Source organism: Cavia porcellus, unplaced genomic scaffold, assembly GCF_034190915.1.
Source record: "Cavia porcellus strain 051 isolate PalLab524CR breed Dunkin Hartley unplaced genomic scaffold, mCavPor4.1 scaffold_21, whole genome shotgun sequence".
NCBI lineage: Eukaryota > Metazoa > Chordata > Mammalia > Rodentia > Caviidae > Cavia > Cavia porcellus.
In genome coordinates, this window is record NW_026947504.1 from 66,139,294 (window position 1) to 66,163,855 (window position 24,562).

The 24,562-nt window shown below is 38.5% G+C and overlaps 1 protein-coding gene across 8 annotated transcripts in view; it reads left to right on the top strand.

Annotated features, from left to right (window-relative positions):
- Window positions 1-24,562, top strand: part of Rnaseh2b (ribonuclease H2 subunit B) — a 67,641-nt gene that overhangs the window by 25,056 nt on the left and 18,023 nt on the right. For all 8 annotated transcript variants that reach the window (XM_063232815.1, XM_063232811.1, XM_063232813.1 and 5 more), the window contains exons 5-9: window positions 2,211-2,325; window positions 9,646-9,710; window positions 11,142-11,247; window positions 13,754-13,835; window positions 15,052-15,094. In XM_063232815.1, coding sequence (XP_063088885.1) covers window positions 2,211-2,325; window positions 9,646-9,710; window positions 11,142-11,247; window positions 13,754-13,835; window positions 15,052-15,094 — 411 coding nt within the window. The remainder of the gene's footprint in view (window positions 1-2,210; window positions 2,326-9,645; window positions 9,711-11,141; window positions 11,248-13,753; window positions 13,836-15,051; window positions 15,095-24,562) is intronic.

Sequence of the window (24,562 nt, forward strand, 5' to 3'; positions counted from 1 at the left end):
AAGGAGATTGAAGAGGATATTAGAAAATGGAAGAATATTCCTTGCTCTTGTCTAGAAAGATCCAACATTGTGAAAATGGCCATACTCCCAAAACTGCTGTACAGATGTAATACAATCCCAATCAAAATACCATTAAAATCAAGAACAAGACCAGGATGTCCACTGTCACCAGAGAAAACACTCCTAAAATTCATTTGGAAACAGAAGAAACCTAAACTAGCAAAGGCAGTTCTGGGCAACAAAGGCAAGGCAGGAGTCATCTCAATTCCTGACTTGAAACTATACTACAAAGCCACAGTGATAAAATCAGCATGGTACTGGTTAAGAAATAGACCTAAGGATCAGTGGAACGGATCAGAAGATGCAAGCACAATGCCAAAGACACTTAGCCACCTGATATTTGACAAAGGGGCTAAACATGTTTACTGGAAGAACGACAGCCTCTTTAATAAACTGTGTTGGAAAAATTGGCTCTCCACATGCCGAAGACTGAAACTAGATCCATGCCTATCACCGTGCACAAAACTAAAGTGTAAGTAGACCAAAGACCTAAATATTAAAACACAAGCCCTAAATCTTCTGGAAGATAGTTCCAGGTAGTTCTTAGAGACATAGGGGTAGGCAGAGAATTCATGAACAAAATGCAAACTGCATGGGAAACACTTCAAAGAATCAACAACCGTGAACTCATATAATTGAAAAGTTTCTGCACTTCAAAAGAAATACCAACAGAGTGAAAAGAAAACCCACAGCATGGGAAAGAATTTTAACCAACAACCCCTCAGACAAAGGACTTATATCCAGAACCTATAGAGAATTGAAAAAAGCATCAAGCCCCCAAATTCAAAGACGTTCTCCAAAAATGGGCATCTGAGATGAACACATAGTTCTCAGATGAAAATATACAAATGGCAAATAAATATATGAAGAAATGTTCGAGAAACATGTTTCTGTGGTAAAGAAAGTAAAAATGAGCCGTGCCTATTAACCTAGCTGCTTGCAAGGCTGAGGGGAGGATCTCAATTTCAAGGCCAGACTGGGCAACTTAGCAAGCCCTGATCTCAAAAATACAATATAAAAACAGCTGGGAATGTAACTGAGTGGCAGAATACTTGCATAGCTTGTATGAGGCCGCACTGCCACAAAAAAAGGAAAAAATAACAGTAATTATTAAATTATGTCTGTGTGGCAGCCGGTTACAAGTAGAATACTATTTTAGAGTAATAAAATATTTAAAATGTTGTTTGATCATGGGAGACTACGGATTTAAGGTAGCAATCTAAAGACAGACTTGGGAAATGTGTGATTTGAAGATGAGAATATTTAAATTAAGGCTTTTCCTACCATCCATTAACCCAACAGAATGCAAGACAAGCCGTTGTGTGTCCCATTGAATGAAAAGATTTCATTCTTAAACCAAAGAAAGCTGCATTTATAGAAGAAAAACTGACAAGACAGTTTCTGTCTTCATGAAAAGAGACAAGCAGATGTGTGACTGTGGCAAAGCCACGCTGCTTTTATGAAGCTTTGCCTCCTTAAATCAGACCAAGGTCTTCATTTAGACAAACTCTGCCTCCTCCTGCAACAAGCTGAGAAACACTAAACCTAGCATCCGGGCCAAACTTCTCTGGCTGTGCCTGATTTCACTTGTCTGCATCTTCTTTGAGCCCCCTTCTGTTTTCTTTATTGTCTAAATTTAGAAACATTGTCTGACAGCTCTGACACTTTTGAAATTTTTCTTTTTGTTGTGAATTTTTCTTTCTTCAGCCCTAGAGGCCAGGAAGGTAGGTGTATGTTCTGGGCCTGGTAATGGCTGTGTTCCTCAGGCCTCCTGCTTTGTGACTTCAGCTGGCTCTTCATAGTGAATGCTTGGGTCGGCCTTGGCAGTCTCTACCATCTTGGCAAGTTCTGTGGCTTCCTGTGCTTTTGTAGAACTTTATTCCACTGTGTCAGGCAGTGACTATACCCTGGAGGTAGACCACATGCTGCTTGGAAACCCAGTGCTCACAAGAGCTTCCTGGAGGTTGCTGAGGAGCAGTCCTAGATCCCATCCCACTTTGGAGGTTCCTAAAATGGAACAAGGGGCTCTGAGTTAAGTTGAAAGGTAGTTGAGGTAGTATGTCTTTTTAATTCTTTTATATGTGAGTTTCTTGACTGGAACTCTTGCATTTTCTGGCTGACTAAAGTGTTTTGTTTTGTTTTGTTTCCAGGGAAAGTTTCAGCCCATAGATCAAGTTGTGATGGATGACGTATTTTCAAATTGCACCTTGTTGCTGAAACTTCCAGAACTTGAGAAGTTACTTCGTCATGTAACAGAGGAAAAAGGTTTGTAACGTGGACCTTTGAAGTCAGGCTATAGTTGGTAGAAAGGCCAGGCCTTTGTCTGAGAATGTAGCCACTTAAAGACTCCCTGACTGTAAAGCTTATTTTTTTCTCTTTTTTAGTGGCACATTTTAGATATATATAATGATAATATTCAAGATAGGGAATTTGTACCTGTATGACGTATCTTGCTTCTTTTTTTCCCATTCCCCTCCTGTCCTTTCAATCCCTTCTCCTTTATTTACAAAACTTGGTTTCCATTTTTTTCATTTCCATTCTCTTTCTTTTCTTTGTCCCTTTCTTCCTTTTTGCCTCCCACCTCCCATGAACTTTTCCCTTAAATGTTCCGCTTCTCATTTAAACATTTTCTTCCCATTTCCCAATAGCTGTTACACCTTTTGGTCTTTATTTATACATTCAGTTCCTCATATCAGAGAAACAATTCAGTATTTTGAATACATGTGTCCGATTTATTTCACTTAAGTGTATGATCTCAAGGTACATCTATTTAGCTAGAAAAGTTTCAAGTTTACTCTTCCTTGTGGCAGGGTAGTACTCTATTGTATAAAAAAGCCACATCTTCTTTAACCATTCATCAGTTGATGAGCATTTGTGCTGTTTTCAAGTTTTAGCTATTCTAAAGTGGACTACTATAAACATAGCTGTGCTATTTTACTGTGATGTGATGCTTTTAATTCTAGTTATCAGAAAGATAACTAGAAGAATAACTGAATCAAATGATACCTCTAATTTTAGTTTTTTGAGGTGTCTCCACGCTGATTTCCACAGTGGTTGCACCAGTCTACACTGCCACCAACAGTGAAAAAGGATTCCCTTTTGCGTGTAGCCCTACCAGCACTTGTTCTTGGCTGATTTCTTATTAATAGGCATTCTTTGTGGAGTGAGATGGAATCTCTGTTTTGTTTTAATTTGCATCTCTCAAATTACTGGTGATGGTGAACATTTTTCATGTTTATTTGCTGTTTCTACTTCTTCATCTTGAGAAGTGTCTGTTCATTTTAGATGCCTGGGTTTTGAAGTGGGTCTTTAAATTTGGAGTATTGAGTTCTTTATCTAGTCTAGATATTAGTCCTTTGTCTGAGGAAAATTTTACCGTTAATGATGCCGGGGGCATTTACTGAGCACCTACTGAGAACCATATGTTTAACACTAGGCTTGGGGGACAAGTAAGGCATTGTCTCTTCTCTCACTTTACTTTGAATCTGATGGCAGAAATGACAAGGAGGGTAATAACAGGATAATGTAATAGAAGTAAATCCTGTTATTTGCTGGGAAGTTTCAGGACACGCCATAGTTGAGTGGTGAGCACAGTGGTGAGCACAGGTGAGCAACTTTTGCTTTCTGCACACAGAAATTCCCTCTGAGTGGAGCCTTAGAGAATGTGTTAGAGTAGAGGCATGGACTTGTAGAAAAGATGATTATGCATAGGAATCCCAGGGACTTTACTGTAGCTAGAGTATAGGATGCTGGGGAGGTATTTAGGCTGCTACGGAAGAGGACAGGAACACTATACAAGGGTCCAGATGGGAGGGACCTTATATGCATCAGGGGGTAGGGTGGTGATAGCATGTGTGTAAATTTTTTTTCAGGACAGTGCTTAAGTATGGAGATTACATTGGAGAAACCAAAGCCAGGTCATAGGGTGTTGCCATGATGTAGATGGAAGGTCACGGGAGCCTGTACTTTGGAGATGGTGCGGGAAGGAAGCAGCAGTTCAGTGGTGGAAACAGCCACATTAGTGACTACATATTGACCAAGGAAAAGAGGACTCCAGAATGGCTCCCAGGTGTGTACTTTGATCCAGAGGGTATATAGTGCCATCTTAGAGTCAGGGAACATAGGATAGAGGAGCAGCTGGAGGGTGAGGTAAATTTTAGATATTGTTCACTTGAATTTGGAGAAAAGTAAGTGATGCACTAGGGTGAGTATGATTTGACAATTCAGAAAAACTGGACAGACTTAGTACCATTGTCTCCAAAAATCATCAGAGTAGTTTTCAGGATTAATCTGGAAAGACAGGGTGTGGTTGAGAACAATAGGCCAATAAGTTATGACTGTTTGTGGTCACAGATGGTTTGGCAAACTATGAGAGTTCTTCTGGGACCAAGAAAGTGGTGATTCCAAGAAGTGGAGGCTTATGAGAGCTTGCTGGTTGCAGTTCACATGTGAGAGGGCTTACTAATTTTTGGACTCCCTTGATACTCCAGTTTGGATCTGAGGGGTATGTAGTGTCAAGATTTTATCAAGGCAGTCCCACTGAAGACAGGAGACAGCCAACTTTTTTTGAGTGACAAATGAACTAACCCATAGTCATTTTTGAAAGCTAAAGTAAATGAAGTAATGAAGTAATAATTGTGGACATTTTTAATTTGTGTCAGTTTAATTCAAAAAATGTGGTTAAATTATTATTCAAAATCCCACCATTATGAAAAAGTGACCTTAGAAACCCAGAGACCAAAATTATTAAACAGTGTTAATACTTCCGTACTTTTTTCACTTCTAGTCCAAACTTGAGAGCAAGAACTTCTCTCAGTTCTTCCTGCTTGCACACCAGATGACAGGCTAGTTGCAGTGTTGTCGTGAGTACCTGGTCTCCTCTACCTCTCAACATTGCTAGGTAGAAGAGCTGTACTTCCCTTTTCAATTTATCCATGCAGTCTATGTGTGTGTGTGTGTGTGTGTGTGTGTGTGTGTGTGTGTGTGTGTGAGAGAGAGAGAGAGAGAGAGAGAGAGAGAGAGAGAGAGAGAGAAGTTTCTAACAATCCCAGGGCTCAGATTATGTTTAAATGATAGGAAGCCCAAGCAAAGTACTAAAGATTAAATGTCACACAGTAAAAGATCCAGTTTGACAGAGGTTTGGCATTTTTCATAATCAAATCCTTTTCTTAATGAACTGAAGCCTATAAATTTTAACATAATAGTTTAAAAATAAAACCATGTAATTTTAGAACATTGAGGAGGAAAAAAATAATGTCTCATACCTCTCTTCAAAAAGATCTCTTTATCAGCATTCATATGAGCAGTTTTATATTATGTACTTTGCTCTTTCACCCAACATATAAATGCATGAAATAGTTTTCTTATGTGAGGTCTGTGTTCAGACAGTATACTAAGATCGACATCTTTTTCTATGAAGATTCACAGGGAAATCCTGACATTAAGCTTTATAATGATTACTAGAGCTTGTCAAAAAAGATATAGTAAGTGTAGGACATAAAGTTTGATACAGAAGAATCACTAAGCTTATTATTTTAAATATATGATTATCTAATCCTTACAGTAATTTCCTGTCATTGTTATTATGATCTATACCTTTGGAAATTAGAAAATAGCTGCAAAAAATTGTGGAAACTTAACTGACATTACAGAACACTGAAGTAGAACCAGGATTTGTACTTACTTGTGTTTATCAGATAGGGGCCCTTGCCCTTCCTTCTTACAGCTGCATGATCCTTCCAAGATACTCTGCTAGAGGGTTTAGGTAGTGTCTCATTTAAAAATGGAACTGAGGGGCTTTTATCTAAAGCCTATAGTATATCTCCTCTTAATTATTTCCCTCTAGGTGGCACAAGAAGGAAGCAGGAAAGGAGATAGAAGTGGAAGAGTTTAAAGACCAGACAATTCTTATCCCTACAAGGGCTTTCTTAAGTTGGCACTGTACACAGTTCCCTACAGGTTATCTTTTGGTCATTGTGTTGAGGACTGGCTCCTTATTTAAATTTAAACTTTTATCTATTTATAAATTAATATTTGTTTTCATTCTGTCATTTATTTCTAGATTTTTAAGTAAGAAAAATAAGGCAAGAAATATCTTACAGCAGGGAGAATAATCAAAGAAGAAAGCTGAATTTTTTGGACTTTATCCTTTTCATAGGCATTTGTGTGGATAGTAAAACCTGAAATATTCAAATCTCTTTCCAGCTATTTTGATACTGAACTCCAGATGCATGCTGAAGTGTCTGTGACATTACAGATCAGGTCGAGCCTGCTGGACCTGAGAGAGCTGACTCCTCTGGCCTTCCAATGAATAAGCCCAGCCAGTCACTGGCGCCCCAGACACTGGTGGCCATGACCTTAGCCTTCCCAGCTTTATTAGAGATGGAATGCCATGTGTCTGTTTGCTGGCTCTGGGATTCTGAGCACATTTCTTGTCAAAGAACCTCACATTCAGAGGAGAGATGAACAAAGAGTCATGAACTTTGCCTTGACTGCAACACTCTGCTTCTTCATATTCTATGCCAAAACTGCACTGGCCTGTCTGATGCAATTATCAGGAAGAGCCAGGAAAACTTACCTGATTAAAATACTCCAAGTGTAGTTGCCAAGTTTCTATTCCCAGGATGTAGAGAAAAAAGGACCATGTGAGTTCCTTCATAATGGGAAACACTGAGAAAGTAGACTTGAAAATATGCCCCAGGCAGTTTGTTCAACAATACATCAGGGAAATTCAAGTTTGTGAACTGATTATCCAATTGCTGAACATGTTATTTAGTTGTGGACTTACTCTTACACCATCTTTATTTTGGAAACTCAATTTTCCAGATGTTTGAGGCCAGTTTTATAGGCACCAGACACATGAGGGAAAAAAACCCTTCCGGCATATACTCACTAATGCTCACAAATATTAAATTTAGGCTATACATGACATGCTATGGTATTTTTCATTATTATGGGCATCTAGCATTCTTGAGTATGTTAAACCTTGTGTTTTGAAATCTTTAAGTTATGAAATTAAGGTACAGTTTATATACTTGGTCTTGTGTAGCATTTTAGCATATAGTGATCATCTTTCCTGGGACAGTATAATGTGGAGATATATTTATAATTTAAGAACTTCATGGAAAGACAACTCCATGCCCAGCTGATTTCACTGATGAATTCTATTGCACTTTAAAATTATACTCAAAGAACTAACTTCTTCAAACTCTTTCAGGAAACAGATGAGAAGGGATTGTGGTAACCAAAATTACCACAATAGCACTATCAAAATTGTTGCAAAAAGTAAACTAGAACTGTATCCTTGCTATCATACCCTGAAAAATCGTTAGCAAAATATTAGAAACTCAAATACATAAAACCTGTTAGATTTATTGCAGAAGTGAAAAGTTGATTGAACATAGAAAATTAGAGCAATTCTTACATTTATTTTACATTGCAAAAAAAGCTATAATCATTTCAATAGAAACAGAATAGTGTTTGTCAGAATTCATCCATGAAATAATTGCTTAGCAAATTAGGTAGGAATAGTAGGAACTACCTTAATCTGGTAAAGGATACCTGTGGCAAAATTTTAAATCACTTTCAGTGTAAAAGACTGGATGTACTTTTACCCTAAGACAAACAAGGATAATAGCTTCATTGCCTGTATTCATCATTGTGGTAGGAGTGCTAGTAGATTTTGTAAGACATGCCATAAAAAGCATGCAGATTGAAGAGTCAGTAGTAAAACTGTCTTATTTTATGTCTTGTTGCTTCTTTGCTTGATAGTTTGGACAGTTAATGTCACTTAAACCTCGTCTTCTAAGATTTGGGCAAATAATGGTTTTTACCTGAGACTGAGTGCAAATGAGATAATGTAAGAAGCCTAAATAAATATTGATTTTGGTGCTATCATTAACAAATACCACTATCATTAAATTTTCTTAGCTTATATTAAGTGTTTTCCAAGTGCCAAGTTTTGCACTGTAGGATTTGTAAGGCCTATAGCATTTCATACTCAAACCTAGGATGAAACCTTCCCTTCACATGTGAGGGAACAAGCTTTTATGAGTGCGGTTGTTTCCCAGGACGCAATACATGTTGGGATGTGCATGAGCCCCAGTACTTACTGTGTTCCCTACATGAGACCATTTCCAAGAGGAATAGGAAAGACTCACCAAGGGGCTTAAAAGTTGAGGGCTAGCAAAGAAACCTAGCCGATTTTAGCTCTTTGAAATTTGTAGGTAGGAGCCAGAGAGAATGAACAGCAGAGATTGCAGAATTATTTTGGGGAGTCTTTGTCTCAGGTGGTGAATGGAACATCTAAAACCATCCAGCAATATCAGTTATTGAGTGCCTGCTGTGTGCTCCTGAAATTCCCCTGATTTGTGCATTGTATGAGACATCATCTCTAGAGAAATCAAATCCAGTCCTACGGGCCTTGCTTCCGCAGTGGGCTGTTTGCATCCTGGATCTAGGAGAACAGGGTTCCTCACACTTGTAACAGCCTGTCACGTGCAGCTGTTCCTCCTTGTTATTCCAGTGTAATATTCTGGAAATGGGTACAGAGTTCCAGCTCCCACTGTATCCTGCCTAATCTTGCCTATCACTTTGACAACCATAGGCTTACTAGGGATGGAAAGTATATAGACTAAGGCTGAGAACTTCTAGCCCCTCTCCCACACAAGCCATCTAACAGACTGCAAAAAACTATCCTTGAATAAGCAATTTTCATTTCCTATGATATAGGAAACAGGAAAACAGAGCATCACTCTGTGTAGCTCACAGCTGGTGAGTTTGCATTGGCCTTAGGGCTTCCAGTGGTCATAAAGATTATTCCTGCGAGGTCATAAAGGAGGTCAGAGTGGAAGGACTGCCTTTGCTAATTGCACAGGAAGGAGAAACTGAATGAAAAGTGTTACAGAGGAAATCCTGGCTTAATGACATGGTATATAAAGCTGGGTGGATTGTGAGGAAAGGAAGTGTAATTTATAGGAAGTGGCCTTTTATCCTCACAAAGACCCAGGTTGAGCCTACCATAAATCTAAATTCCCCTGACATAGCCATGATTGTGTTGGTAATATGTTAAAAGACAGATGTATCTATTCTTTTATACTCTACTGATCCCACCAGGCCAACCCTGAGGAGTTAACAAGACTTTGCCCCTGATTATGTGCAGTGAACTTCATAGGCACCTGTCTAGTTTCATTTTTTTCCCCCTGAAAGTTACATTCTTAATTTAGAAAGGAAATACTTTGTTGAAAACATTGAGATAAGCTTAAAATTAGTTAGAAAAGTTAAGGTTGCTTAGCATGTTAATTTGCTTAGTTTTTAAAATTACCTTTGCTACAGAGTTGTTTGTATAATTTGATTTCTTAACTTTTCTCTCATTTAGTTGGAAGATTTCTGGGGTACTCATACTCTGGTGATTTTCTCAGATGTCTCAAGTATGCTCTCATATTTATAATTCGAGTTTTTCAAGAATATTGGCTATTTTGAAATATTTTTAAATTGTTAACTTGTATATAACATTAAGAATTTTTTTTGTTTGGTTAGTTGTTTAATTCACTATACTTTTTTTCTGTTTATTTTTTAACAACCCAGAAATAGACAACAAGAAATATTACAAGTATAGCAAAGAGAAGACATTAAAGTGGCTGGAAAAAAAGGTATGTATGGTTTCTCTCTAATGCCTTTTAAAAAAATTCCTTTAAAAAAGAATCTATAGGTAAGGCAGAAAGACTGAATTAAAAAACTACCCTGTATGTCCATTGGAAAGAGGAAAACTAAATAGAGAAATCCGAGATTGAAAAGCAACTCAAAAATACATAGGCTTGTTTTTGTTTTTGTTTTATTGTTGTTTGTATTTTTGACCTGCACTGTCCTTTTTCCCTTGTCTCAGGACAGGACGAAAGGGTCTTACGCTGCTGAGATAGTGCAGGTTTGAGCCTTCCAACTCAGTACCAAGACGTTGCTGCCCTTAGCCTAGTGGGTATCTCCTAGGAGTGTGTTGCTCACACAGCCAGGCAAGGGATGGGCAGGGGGTTTGTGGACTAGGAGAAAGCATGTCTTCAGTGTGTGGAGGCTGAAGAGGGGTCTCTCCCGGGAAACCTTGATTCTTAGAGATTCTGAAAATTTTGAGTTTATATAAAATCTGGAGCTTTATTTTTTTAAATCAAGTTAGTAAATCACTACCAATATCTCTTGGAATGGGATGGAATAGAATGGATTAAAACAAGACAGAATGGATGAAAATGCAGCACAGAGTAAGGGTGAATATTAAGGATAGCTCTGTGAAGTACATATTGAGATATGTGTCTGAATGCTGGCTTGCAGAATATTTCTTAGGATGGGTTGTGGTTTAAAAAACCACCACCACCATGTTAGAAAAGCTGATTTCCTCTGTCTTATTTTGTGAAAACCATGTTTGCTTGTCATATGATATTACTGATACTGGGAAACTAGAAACAGAAATGAGCCCAGTGGAGTTATTCAGGCTCTTCATGAGCGAAGTAGTGAAGGATTATAAAAGGGCACCACATTCCATTTACAGTAGTGCTTACAGTGGTGGTGTTTGTGCAGGTAAAAATTCTGAACAAAACCTTGCCGTTTCATGTTTGCTTTTAAGAAATGATAATGGCATGACTAACAGAGCTAAGTTTATATTTATTACGTGTCTTAAGAAGTAGGAAACTTTTTTCTGTTGGCACATACAAGCTTTGTGCCATTTTATGAGGTAAGTGCTGTTTTTATGCCCATTTCACAAAGGCACGGAAAGTTTGAGTTAAAGGGTCCATGATCACAGAGCAGACTCAAGCAGCCTGACTGGAGTCAGGGCTCTCAGTCACAGTAGGTCGCTACTCATATCAGGTCGGTCCTTGGAAGTCCTTGTGTTGAGATCACCCAGCAGTGTTGCTGTGACCCAGCCTCTCACCAAATGTGCAGCCATCTCATCTTTTGATACCTGGTGAAGATATTCATAGGTTCTCACAGCCTTCTTTCCCAATCTTAAAACGTATTGAGGGCCATCTATCTGGAAGATCACAGTTTCTGAAGTTAAATTGAAAATACCCTGATTTGCCCTTGTGGTTATTTCCTAGGTTAATCAAACAGTGGCAGCGTTAAAAGTCAATCGTGTCAATGTTGGTGCCCGGGTGCAGTCAGCTGCATTTTTCTGTAGTGATCAGATTCTCAGTGACAAGGAAGGTAAGTGATTTTGTCTGAAATAATTTTAGTCAGGGAGAAGTTGCTTAGGTATAAATAAATGCCTGTCTGAGGATTCCGAGCTCATAATGGCACAGAAGCTTTCTATTCTTGTCCATGTTCTCATAGACATTGGAGCAGGTATGCATCTTCATTCAGAATCAAGCAGTGTTGCTACTGTAGGTCACTTGTGTCGGGAATTGACACTTGAATCATTCATTCAGCAAGTAGTTATTTCACACAAATAGTGACATCAAATCTAAGACACCTGGCTGTCATTTCCTGAGAACAGGTCCTGTGCCAGGCCCTTGGCAAAGCTGGAAGTATTCGTGTGTGATCTCTGACCTTCCTAGGAAGTCTCATGAGAGTCAGGGCTGTGTCTGAAGTCACCCAGCTGTTCTGTGGCAAAGCTGAGCGATGCTGGGGCTTGACTTGCTGTAAGCCCATACTTTTCACCTTTTTGTTGCATTGTTCCCTTAGCACAGGGTTTCTAGGAGCTGCATCTTTTTCATCTTATTCTCATGAAGCACATTTTCTAAAGTAACTCTCAGATTTTTATTTCAGATGCAAACTGACTCAACATGGGAGACAGGGGCTTAAGGTTTATTCTCTGCTTTTTCCAGTATAGTAGCCCCTTATTTTTATATATACAGTTAAATAAAAAATTATGTAATTCAACTGAAATTATCAAATGATGGGACAGAAATTTTTCTGACTTCAATTCAGTGTTTCCTTTCTGTATATATTCAGTTTGCACAACTCCCCGTGTCTGAATACAGCCATTAAAAATGAGCATGAGGAACAGCGGCCTGTTTGTGATTGGTAGTAATTCAGGCAGTCTTTGATTTGTAAAAATCTGTTTTATGACACCTTGCTTGTATGCCTAGCTGCCTCTTGCTGTTCTAGGAGTGGTGGACAGCATGCTTGCCATACCAAGTTCACCGGTGTCACTGTCTTTAACTCACATTAACAAAAGGCAAGAAAGAAGAAATGAGTCAATTGAGCAGATGGTTGGTTGAATGGACCACAGAGCTATTGTGTTTGTTTCTTTGTTTGTTTGTTTGTTTTTAAGTAGAAGAGATATTAGAGGTTAGACAGATGTCACTTCAAAAAATGAAAAACTGAGCTGGGCATAGTGACACATGCTTGTAATCCCAGCACTTGCGTGGCTGAGGCAGGAGCATCAGGGCAGGTTTGAGATCATCCTGGGCTACAAAATGAGCTAAAGGCCAGCCTGAACTGCATAGCAAGACCCTGTCTCAAGAAAGACCAAAAAAAAGGAAAGAAAGAAAGAACAGTTGTGATCTTAGAAATCCTGATGATGAGAAAAGTCTTGTGCTCTAAATCTAGTCCTTTTACCTAGACTCCACATTTCGAGTTCTCTGGGTTACACTGCTGTTGAATATCCCAGCCCCAAAGTAAGTTACACAGTTCACCACTATTCTTTTCTTAGATCTCTGGTTTGGTGTGGTAGCAGAAGAAGCAAATGAACTGTATCCTAGCTTTCTTAAAATAAGTTTCTTTGTTTCTTCATGAGTAGTGGATAATTACTGTCCTAGAATCCTAAGCACATTCTAAGACAGGCCCAATGATAACATTCAGTTCTACATAATAGTGAAAATCTCCTACTTAAGATTTTGGGATCAGGTAATCACCAGACAATCGTCATTTTCTAAGTAATATTGAAGCATATTGTTACCTTAGCTTGAAAGAAGACCAGAAAGCAAAAAAGGAAGAGAATGAATATCCTAACAGCAAACTTAGAATTAGCTTTTGGAGGTTCATGTCCTCTTGTGCTTATCCCATCTCATGGTTAAAGCTTGATTGTCCCTCAAACTCTATACACAATTAAGAAACTGCATTTGGAAACATATTGTCTTGCATACTGTATTTAGTTCATGTCAGAGCTGCATTTTTGTACTGAAGGTCCAGATGCTCTAGAATTATACATTTCACCGAGTAAGTTGTTTCTTATTTTTTAAAGACATTTTACTAGCTGGGAAATATCTATAATGTTTGAGATTTTTAAAAAGCAATTACCTAATAAAAATATAACAATGATTTTATTATTTCATGTTATTTTATATGAGCATTCTCATTACTTTGAGTAAGTAGATTTAGTCTATATCAAAGTAGACTTAGAAAAGATTAACCTTAAATGTAACGTGGATGTCTCATATTATAAAGCTCATTTTAAACTTTTATTTGTATATTAGAGCCTCTGCAGAAAACAACCCTGAGGTTTTTTTTTTTTAAAATACTGTCATTTGGGGGTCTAATGTGCAATCATATTATATTTTTAGTATCATCCTGTACTCTAGCTCATTGATCACATTTCTTCTCTACTCTGACAGATAGCTAAGAGTATCTTCATTTTGCTAAGGCTTAGAGCTCAAGCTGTTTCCTAAAGCTGTATAGAATGATAATTTGAACTCAAGTCATTTTGACTATAAAATCACCATATTTACTATGAATTTTTCTCTTTTACTCTTTGTTCTGTTTCTTTCAGAGGACTATATTTGTTATGCCCATGGTTTGATATCTGATTACATCCCCAAAGAGTTAAGTGATGACTTATCTAGATACTTAAAGTAAGTGTCATTCAGCCTTTGCTTTTTGATTTTCTAGCAAAGAGTTTCTCTATGGTTTTTATATTATTGTTTGTGATGAAAATTTATTCTTAAGCTGTGTCATACACTCTGTGGATTGGAATGAATTATTTTAATAGACTTTGGTTGGAATGAATTGATTTGGTAGGAACTGATTACAACAACTTTGTGTCCTTTGTATGATTTTAGAAAAGTATGTCAAACTTTTATCCCCAATGAAACTTAATTAATTTTGTTCTTTGCAATCATTTTAAAAGAAAGAAAAATGAGGTAGTGGATGATATGTAGAATATTTTGGAAGGTTACATTTAAAAATTTTTTCCATTTTTACTATTATCATTAGATAATCACTAAGTATCTTTATAATTCTGACCACTCAAAATTCAAAGTCATTTGAAAAACTGTCCTTGAGGGATGGAAGAATCAACCCAAGAATAACTTCATTTGTATTCCTTCTTTTATAAAAAAATTTTAATATGGTATAAGAACTCTACTCTTGTATAGCATAACTGTGTTTATGGTGAAGATTTTAGCAAATGTTAAGATTTTTTATGTATGATGATTTAATACCTTTTCCTGATCCTTACACAATCCTGTTTTCTTCTTTCATATATAACAGATAGTAATAGGTACAGTATCTGTTTATAGCGAATTGCGTAGGTTCTACTTTACAACAGTGGTTTCTATAGTTGTTGAAGCGTGTCAAAAGCTTGTTACCATCCCCTATTTAATATTCTGTTGATTTCTTGGCTGCTTGTCCTGTTAGCTCTCTTATGTTTCTGTAACCCAGTGTTTGTTTAGAGCCTTTCCCTCCACTAAAATTTTTAATTTGTTGTTAAAAATTGTGAAGAGAGATCCAATTTAACTTGTTTTTAATGGGAGAAAAGGCAAAGTTTACATGACTTTTGTCAGTAGTTACAATCATTTTCATTTTTAAATAAATACTAGTACCATTATTTATAAAGAAACATTCCAATGCCAAAATACAAAGTTAATTTTATTTTTGTGTTTGATAATTACAAATAAGGTATTAAGTAGTAAAATGATTCATTTATTTATAGAAATTTTATGTTTTACTCTGGAATAATGGAGCAAGAAGATCTGTAGAAACAATGCTATTAATTCTTAAATGGGCCTGTCTCTGTTTGTGTGTCTATGAAAAACCATGACTATGATTCTAATTTTTAAACTTCTTTAGGCTTCCAGAAACTTCAGCTCCATTGCCAAACCCTCCGTCAAAGGTAAGAAATTATGACTAAACTATCTTTTGGAGACATGGGAAAATACCATTTTTACCTCATGAATTTAAAATATTCTAGTGGGCTCAGAAAAAGGATACAGACCCTTTAAAATTTAGGAGAAAAATGACCTTAGCAGTCATCTTAACTGTTTCAGTTGGTACCTAAGTGTCTCTATCAGTTTAGCAGCTAATCAGCCACCTGCGTGGGGCTGCCCCCAGAGAGAGGGACCACCTCAATCCCGTAAATAGAAGACCCCTGACCATACTAGGCAGTAGTTACCCAGCTCCCCACCCCCCAAGCGGCTTTGTGTCTTCTTTACTCTCACTTTGTATTATCATCTGACTCCTCTTCCTGTTTCTGTGTCAGTGAGAGGGTCAGTCCCAGAAAAATTCAATGGCGGGCTCATGACCCCGGCATGACACTTGTGTTTTAAAGCTTACACAATCCATTTTGCATAGAGCAATGGTAGCGTGTGTGCCCTAGCAGATTTTTGTATAGTTGAAAGCTCTAAAAGGTTCACCATTACTGGCACAGAGTGAATATAGACTGAATATATGTGAAATATAGACTGTACTGGACTCTGTGTCAGTATGTTTTATTTTGTAGATTTTAGCTGAATGATGAAAAGTAGATTGATTTTAGCATGATACTTCTGTAAAAATATTACAGATGTATAATTAAAATGGACTTTTTTTTCTTTTTTCCAGTACAGAGATCAACCCCACTAAGCTACATTCCCAGCCCTTTTTAGTCTTCATATTGAGACAGGGTGTCACTAAGTTGCCACAGCTGGCCTAGAATTTGACATCCTCTTGCCTCAGTCTCCTGACAAGAGGAAACATATACACCACGGCACATGGCTATAAAATTTCCTTGAGTTAGGAAGATCACTTAGTGAATTTTACCAATAACCTAGAATGCTCTCAATATACAACTATCACATTTTGCCAAATCTAATTGTCCCTGGACAAAGGCACTCAGCGCACAATTTTTGTAAAATAAAGTCCTTTGAATGACAGCTGCATTTCTTTCTTTGCACTTGGAATGATCAAGTTTCTGTGTGATTTTCGAATGTAGGTGGGACTCTTTCTTCTCTTTTAGATACTCTTAAACTGTCAACCTCAGCTTTTCTATAGTTTATGTTTATTTCCCAGAGATATAGACTAAAAAGCCCAGTTATGACCCGTACCTCAACACTGTAGTATCCTTCAGTCTAGTCCAGTGGTGCTGAACCTGTGGCATATGTGCTGCCACAGGCTGTTTGTATCATTGAATGCTCTAAATGATTCACCATCACTGACTAGATCAAATCTCAGGTAAGTAAGCCCTGCTCCAGGACAGGGAAGTAACACAGGCACCACTGATTGGTGAGGTCTTTCTCCAGCCAGCAGAGGAACCGATGCAATGAGAAATGTGCAGTGGGCACATCACAGACTTTAAAAAACTTTTCTTCCCCTGCCTTCATTCATTGGCCTTATATTTGAAAGTGGTACCAACAGCTTCAACAGCTACTACTTTGATTTTTAGGAAAAGACTAAACACTGAAAGTGCATTGGTATTAGTTTAGGGCCATGTTCAGCAGGTAGTCAAAGAAGATACATCTTTTATCATCTTGAAGAATAGCACTGGGTAAAAATTATTTCTATGAAATCTAATAAGGACCATTCTAAGCCAGACACATGTGACTAGTCCAGTAGTGAATTTCTGACAGTAGCTCCAGGGAGCAGAAAGAAAAATAATTATTTTGCTTTAAGTAGATTGATGCTCTGAAAGTATTCTTTCGTATGTTTCTTCCTCAAAAAATTAAGTATATTTCTTTCTCCCAAATACGTATCTTCCTTAGCAGTTTAGAGCACATCCATGGATTGATCTAAACTTACTGGAAGTTTTACCCTTTGATACTTTCAAGTAATGAATTTCATGTCTGTTCTCCATCCTAATTTTTTGTGTTATTTTAATTTCCAAAATTTAAATCATTTGTGGTTTTATCATTCATGATTTAGAACCAGAGTTAGCATACATTTTCTGTCAAGACTAGGTAATAAATATTTCAGGGTTCCTGAAGCAAATGGTCTGTGTTACAATCACTCAACTATCTCATAGTGGAGAAAACAGCCACAGGCAATATATAAACAAATTAGCAGGGCCATGTTTCAATAAAATTTTATTTATAAATCGAAGGCCAGCTGGATTTGGCCCTTGGGCTGCCATTTGCCAAACTTTGCCTTATATCTCATCATCTTGTTCTTCCTAAGCCTCAGCTTTATCTCCTGGATCGTGTTTCTTGTTTGTAGAGGTCTTCTACTCTAAGAGTCTTACTTGGGTTCTGATGTACACAGTACAGACTTTACGGTGTGGTGTGCCATAGTCTGAACAAATGCACTCTTATCTTCTGCTAGTCTGTGTGTGCCCAAGATTTGATTTTTATAGTGATACACTTGATTGTTTTCAGGGAATACCTTCTTGCAATCTGGAGATGTCTTTTGCATCTAGCTATTATGGTTAGCATGGAGCTGACCATCCTTACTATGTTTGGGGGGGGCAGTTATTTGTTTGTTTGTTTTTGCATCATTTTGCTTTAGTAGTCCACCCTAGCTGAAGCTTAGCTTATCCCCCTCCCTTACCTCCTTCAATCTTGTGACATTTATTATATCTGTCAGCTAGCAGAGCTAAATGCAACCAATGGGTTTGGAGATACTCCTACATTGCTTCCTACAAACCATTTGTAAGAGTGGTAAGACCAGGCCTAACGTTAATTCCTACTCTGCTCTTTGCTCTTCTTGGTCCAGAGTTACACTCATTTAGTGATGCTTCTCATACCATGTTTCTGAGCCACCTGTCCATTTCTGCTGAAATAGTCTCCTAATCCAGAGGAGTTTGATCTTTTAAATAATCAAAATATCAGTGACTGTTTAAGTCCTGTACTTTCTAAAATAGAGCTAGCTATATGCATTTTCTTTATAAACACCTAATTCATGTGTTGTTTGGTAGTGAGCTATTAAAACTCCTGACCAAAGCATCATACTTATTAAATGTTTTATATTCATATATAAGTAATTTCATCTTAGGTTCTAGCTGTCACATGCCTAGGTAAGTCTGGAATCTCCAGTCCATAGTTGAATTTTCAGTACTCATCTCTCTCTGATGCATGAATAGGAAGAGGAGTCAAAAGATAGTACAAAGAGAGTAAATTTTATTAAAGGAAGAAAATCCATTCTGAAAAGTTGAGAGGGGGGCAGAGCTGGGTAACTGCTGAGTACTGGGCAATGGTCCTGCTTTTATGGGGCTGAGGTGATGGTCCCTCCCTCCGAGGTTGCTTACCTAATTGGTTGATATTTTTGTTTTTAGGCTGATACAGCATGTTGTGGTGATTGTAAAATTAGGGTGGGCATTGTTACAAAAACAAAAATGTAGACTGCCTGTTGTTTACATTCTGTGAACATTGCAGAGGTTGTTTTTCTCCTAAGCTCTAAAGGGTCCATGTTCTATTTCTGACCCTACCTAGGGGATTCCATCTGTCCCTACATCCCTCCCTCTGAAAATGATCATCCAACTGCTGTTGGGGTTAATATGACAGCTGCTGTGGCTGAAAGAGGGTGTCTTGGAAGATGTCTATTAGGAGGTCAGTCTAAAGATTCATGGTAAAAGGAAGGAGGAACCACCATGGTTGCCTCCATCTGGAGGACCATTTGCATCTTGATAGCATTGATTCAGTCTGAAATGAACTGGGAAAGGCAGTTTAGTATAAAAGGGTCAAACTGACACAACAAGAAGATAGCAACCAAGGTTCCAAAAGGGGAAGGAGTCAGGTAGATATAGAAGGAAACAATATTTTAATCAGAGAAAATTTGGATCACCAAGGAGTCCATGCCCCCACGGTCATGGAGCTACTTCATCTTGTCCAGAATGACACTAGTCTGAGTTTTAACCTATTGAGAGATGTTATTACAGGTCTAGCAGGTTCCATTAAAAACTGCACAGACATCTATGATGGGCCACCATCTAGTCTAATACTTGTTTATGTTCCAAAGCTGTATATGCCAGGGAGTCCAGGGATCATTAAGGGTCCTGGAAGTTACTACTAGTTAACCAGGCAACTTATGGTACAGTGGCAGAGAGGTTTGAGATTTGTACAAAATAGGCCACTATTCCCTGTTAGTTCCTTGAAGGCTGCTATGAATGTCATGTTCCTTTTTTATTAATTTTTTTTTTAATTTTAAAGAGAATACAACAGAACAAAGCAAATCAGAACAGAATAGTGCAAGCAGCACAGCACTTCACAACAAGACAACTGGACATCAACAGTGGCTACCATAATGTCTTTTTGTTTTCTTCTAAATAGTTGACCATACCTTCACACACAATAAGAGCAAACGTAACAAAACACTGTAAAACCATTCAAAAGAATGAAAGCATTATAGGACTTCAAAATCAGATAACAGGAAATGAACAGTGGCTACTGTAATATCTCATTTGCCTCAAAAATTTGTCCATACCATCACAAATAATAAAATCAAATAAAACAAGATAGAACCAAAGCATGTATAGAACTTCAAAGCAAGATGATAGGAAATCAGCAATGGCTACTATAAAAAATGTCTCATTTTATTCAAAATAGCTGTTTATACCATCACACATAATAAAATCAAAACAGAATAAAACCAATTAAACAAATGAATGAAAGCATTATAAGACTTCAGAGCAATATAATAGGAAACCAAGATTGCCATAATATATCCCATTATATTCAAAATAGCTGCCAGACAGGAATGCCATGATCCTTAAGGCTATGAGAGTGATGGGTTCCCTTCCATGTTAAGAAAGTCTTTTTATTCCTTGCAGTCCTGAAGGGCAAAAAACCCTGCTGCACAGAGGTCTGGCTTAAACCCTGTGTACTATTTAGAGAGAGTCACAATTTTATTAAGCCCCAGCTTCTTCTACTCTCATGGAGCTAGAGGCAATGTAATCCCCAATATTGTACAGGGTTCTCATCGTGATTTCATCCTTTTCCATAAAACAGGAGTCTGGAAGGGGCATAAAGGAGAACTTTCAGAAAAATTGGATTTTTCTGGAGAGAATCCCCAAGGGATAAGTAGGTATAAGGACCGATTCTCAGGGAAGTGACTAAAGATGACCTCCAGATTTGATACATTGTATGGCTGTCACCAAGCCATAAATCAAGAGTACGTACCATGTTGGATCACATCACAACTGGGTCATGTCAACATATGGTTCGCTTCAAGTGGATAAAGATTGATTAGAAGCTATTTTTGGTACCAAACTTTAGTCAAGATCCTGCCCCAAGGATGACAGGCTTACCCAACCCTCTTTTTCTATTGATACCCAATGACCAGAAATTTTCCCATTCCTCACAATGAGGTTGTTGGGTCTCATTAAAATCAGAGTCAGTGTCTGTGACCCAAATCCTGTCAACCAAGGGCACACCCTCCACAGCTGGTGCAGCAATCCCCGTGAGAATAAGAATGCGCTAGGACCGTTAAGAGGGCAGTGGATAGAGTTGCATTTATTAGGATATGGTCCTGGGTGATCTGGCCAGGGTGGTGAAGTATTTGGAAGAGGAAAACAGACCCAGCAGTTGGTATGTTCAGGAGCCAGAGCGCCCACTAACTATAGGAAAGTGTCATTTTCCCAGGAAGGAGCAGGGAGCAATTTCCACATGGTCAGTGCCTGTCACAGGAGAAATGATTCCACTTTGAGGGTAGCAAACTGTAAAATTAACCAAATTCCCAGTAAGATCCACAACCCCGCATCTACCGAGAACAGAGAATGGTTAGGGCACCCTCTTGATTAATAGACATACATACCTTATATATCTTTCAGAATGAAGTTTGAGATCCCATGGCTTCCTTGAGACGTAGTGGACTCAGGTGTTGCGTTAGGTGGTGACAGAAAGGATTCTCTTTCTGGATCTCCTGAAGCAATCCAACATTTTACCAGGAATGGTAGATCCAGATATTGTAGCCTGTCACTCTAATTGCAGTAGGGATGAGAAGGATCATTGTATAGTGACCTCTCATCTAGGTTTGTACAGATCTTATCTAGAGCCTTGCAGTACCTGAGTTACAGGACAGAAGAGAGGCTTACTAGAGTGATTCTATGGTTTGTTTGCCTCAAAGCTAACAAAATTTTCTGAAATTAGGCTAAGGATTTCACTTGCCTTAAGGCTCCCTCAGTTTTCTCATCAAATAAGATAGACACAATATAAATGGTCATCAATACCAAGGACCTTGGAGATGCCTTCATTAACACCAAACAAAAGGCAGGACCATTGTACTTTAGAGGCTACAGGGGAGACCCTGAACCTTGGAATAGTCTCATTGATGAGCACTCTAACTGACTCTTGCTTTTTCTGACCTTGAGGATAAGCTTCTATCTACCATTTGTGTCAGCAAGGACCAAGAGAAACTGGCTCTTGCAACCTACTGGCAGATGCGTGAAATCAAGCTGCCAGCCCTTGTCTAAGCACCTTGGTACTGTTCTCCCTGTAGTTGCACTTGGACCTTTTGTAGTTTTGTCCTTAAGCTATATTTTATAGCCCTGGACCACCTGTTGTACTATGGGTTTTTATTTCTCTGGAAAGCCTTTGCAGCCAGAGTAAGAATATTTTCCTGCCCTAGGTGGCAAGTGTCATGGATGACCTTTATTATCTTCCAGATAAGATAACCAGGTAGAAAGACTCACCCAAAGAGAGTGACCCACCATCTGAGTTAAGGGTCTATACCTATGTCTGGGCTTGTAAAACTTGTGGTCAGAGTATACAGGTGGACTAGTAGGCAACAAACTGGATCACCACAGAAGGGGACACTAGATGCACAAGATGCAGCCACCTTGGATTCTTTGTCAGCTCTTTTACTGCCTAGTGTCACAGGATCTTATGCTCTTTGTTGTGCTAGGCAATATCTAACTGCTGCTTCAAGAATTGGAGGTACAGCCTCAATTAGTTAAGAATGCTTAATAGGAGACCCCTTTGAATTTAACCTCATTCTTTCCAAATAGCAACATGAACATGGATAACATGAAAAACATACTTGGCCAGCCTGAGAGCCTCAGTGAGGGCTATTAGTTCTGGGGTAGTGGTGCTTGGGGGTAAAGGAACTGACTCCAGCACTCCCAACTGGCTCACCACTGCATATCCAGCTTTCCTAACTCCCTCTGGACAAAGGAGCTGCCATCAGTAAAAATCTCAACCTCGGGGTCCGAAGGGGTCAATTATATACCTGGATAAGATCTCTCAGAACAATCATGTTGATGCTCATTTAATTCCTTGGGATTAGAAAGGAAAAGTCACTGGGTTGACAGGTCTGTATGGTAACTTTGAGATCTTTAGTGAGAGGATTTGGTACCTTAAAATCTGAGCATCTGATACCCAGGGATGAATTAGTCCCTTAGGAGCCTCCCAATGTCATGGGGAGAATTTACCATAAGTGCCCATTCTTGAGTGAGTTTTGTGCTTTAGACACCAAAATAACCCCTCTGGCCAGTGCCTGCAAGTAGCCCAACACTCTGGCTTTCATTCCCTACTTAAGTAAGCTGTGAACTGGTGGGTTGGTCCCAAGAGTTTAGTGAAGACCCTCAAAGCAACTCATGTCTGTCAGAAAGAAGGTATATTTATCTTGATTGGGGAGCTGTAGCCCTCCCATGTTCCCTTCCAGTTAGGCTAGATTACACTCAGTGTGTCAGGTGGCCCTTTGTTAATCCTGCATGTGCCCCCAAACCATGTCACATCCCTAAGCAGGTCTGGTGTCATCAACCCACTGTAGAGTTTTTCTGGGCCTGTATTTCTCTCCAGTGTAGAAAGAAGAAGAGTCAGAAAACAGTACAAATAGTAAATTTTTTTAGCAGAAGTGATACAAAGCCACTTAGAGGAGTGGCTACCCTAGAGCTGGGTAACTACTGAGTATGGGGTAGCAATCTTGCTTGCATGGAGTGGTGGTACTTCTCTTTGGGGTAGCCCCTCCTGATTGTTGGAGGAGGGGGTGTTGTTTTTTTGTGTTTTTTTTTTTTTTTTTTTTTTTGGCAGGGTGATACAGCAACGTGGGTATAAATTGTAATAATTAAGCAAAACTATAAGACTGAACATTGCAGAGATTGGTTTTTTTTTTTTCCCCTAAGCACTAAAGGCCCTTATCTTTGTCTGACCCTACCTAGGTAGTCCCATTTATCCCTAGATAGCTGTGAATTTTTTTATTTTATTATTACTATTTTTTCGTACTGGGGATCAAACTCATGACCTTGCATTCGCAAAGCAGACACTTATGCCACTGAGCTAAATCCCCAGCCTCTGTGAATATTTTTAAATCTGAATTATTAGCGAGGTAAATTATGTCCAAGTGTTTACAGTGACATCTGTTGGAGAAATATTTTGCCACAGAGGAGAAGCACAGATGTTTTCCTGGCTTTTCACTCTCTGACTTTTAAAAATATTACAGCCTTTAGCATTATGAGTTGTGAATTCTACTCCTGGCTGAAGATACTCTCCTTTTAAAACTATGTATCCCTTAACCACTCTTTACTGCCTTAATTTTAAACACATACACACACACACACACACACACACACACACACGCAATTGTTGAGAAAGTTGCGTCATTTATCCTGCTGCTCCACATGTGGTAAAGTAGTATTTTGCTTTTGTCAGTTTGTATGCAGGAGGTGATTGTGTAGCCAAAAGATTTTTCCACAGTGTGTGATAAGTTTCCAGGAATTTCAACCGTCTTATGTAGTTTTATTCCGTTGTGCTGTGTGGCCTGTGAGATCTGTTAGCACCAACATTACTGAGGCTTTATTTAGCAAAGGCAAGGTTGCAAAGTGAAGCTGAACACAAATCTACATTTCCTTAGGGCACTCGTGTTGGTCTTGTTAACTGCCCCGAGAGTGTGAAGATCTGTAAAAATCTGAGTTGGTATCCACATGCAGTGACTACTGTGCACTCAGGTCTCTGTGTCAAGCAACGAAACTCTTCTATTCTGCTTTAAACTTTTTACATGAGTGTACATGAGTGATCATTAAGACCGAGTCCAGTTCATGTCCTGGTACAAAGTGCTCATGTGAATGGTAATAATGTTCTGTGAAGGTTCACTTTAGTTGCATTGGCCTGATGGAAGGAACACCACTATAAAAATTGATATCTCAAGTCCTCCATAGGTGACTGCATCTACTTATGTCACATTATGCTAGCTGCTTGCTTCACAAGTTTGTCCTTAAATGGATAAAATGAGACAGCTGAATTGAAAGGAAGAAAGGGCATAAAAAATGGTGGTAGTAGGATAATGCTACCCTTGTATCCATTAGGTGACATTAAACCATCCCAGGATGTGAATGACAAGGAGCTTGTTACTGAATACCTAGCTCCTTGCAAGGATATTCTCATCTTTGACTTCTGTGCCTGCCTTTAGCCCCTTAGGATGTCCTTGAAATCTGCAGCCATCTAGATGCCCACCATACATG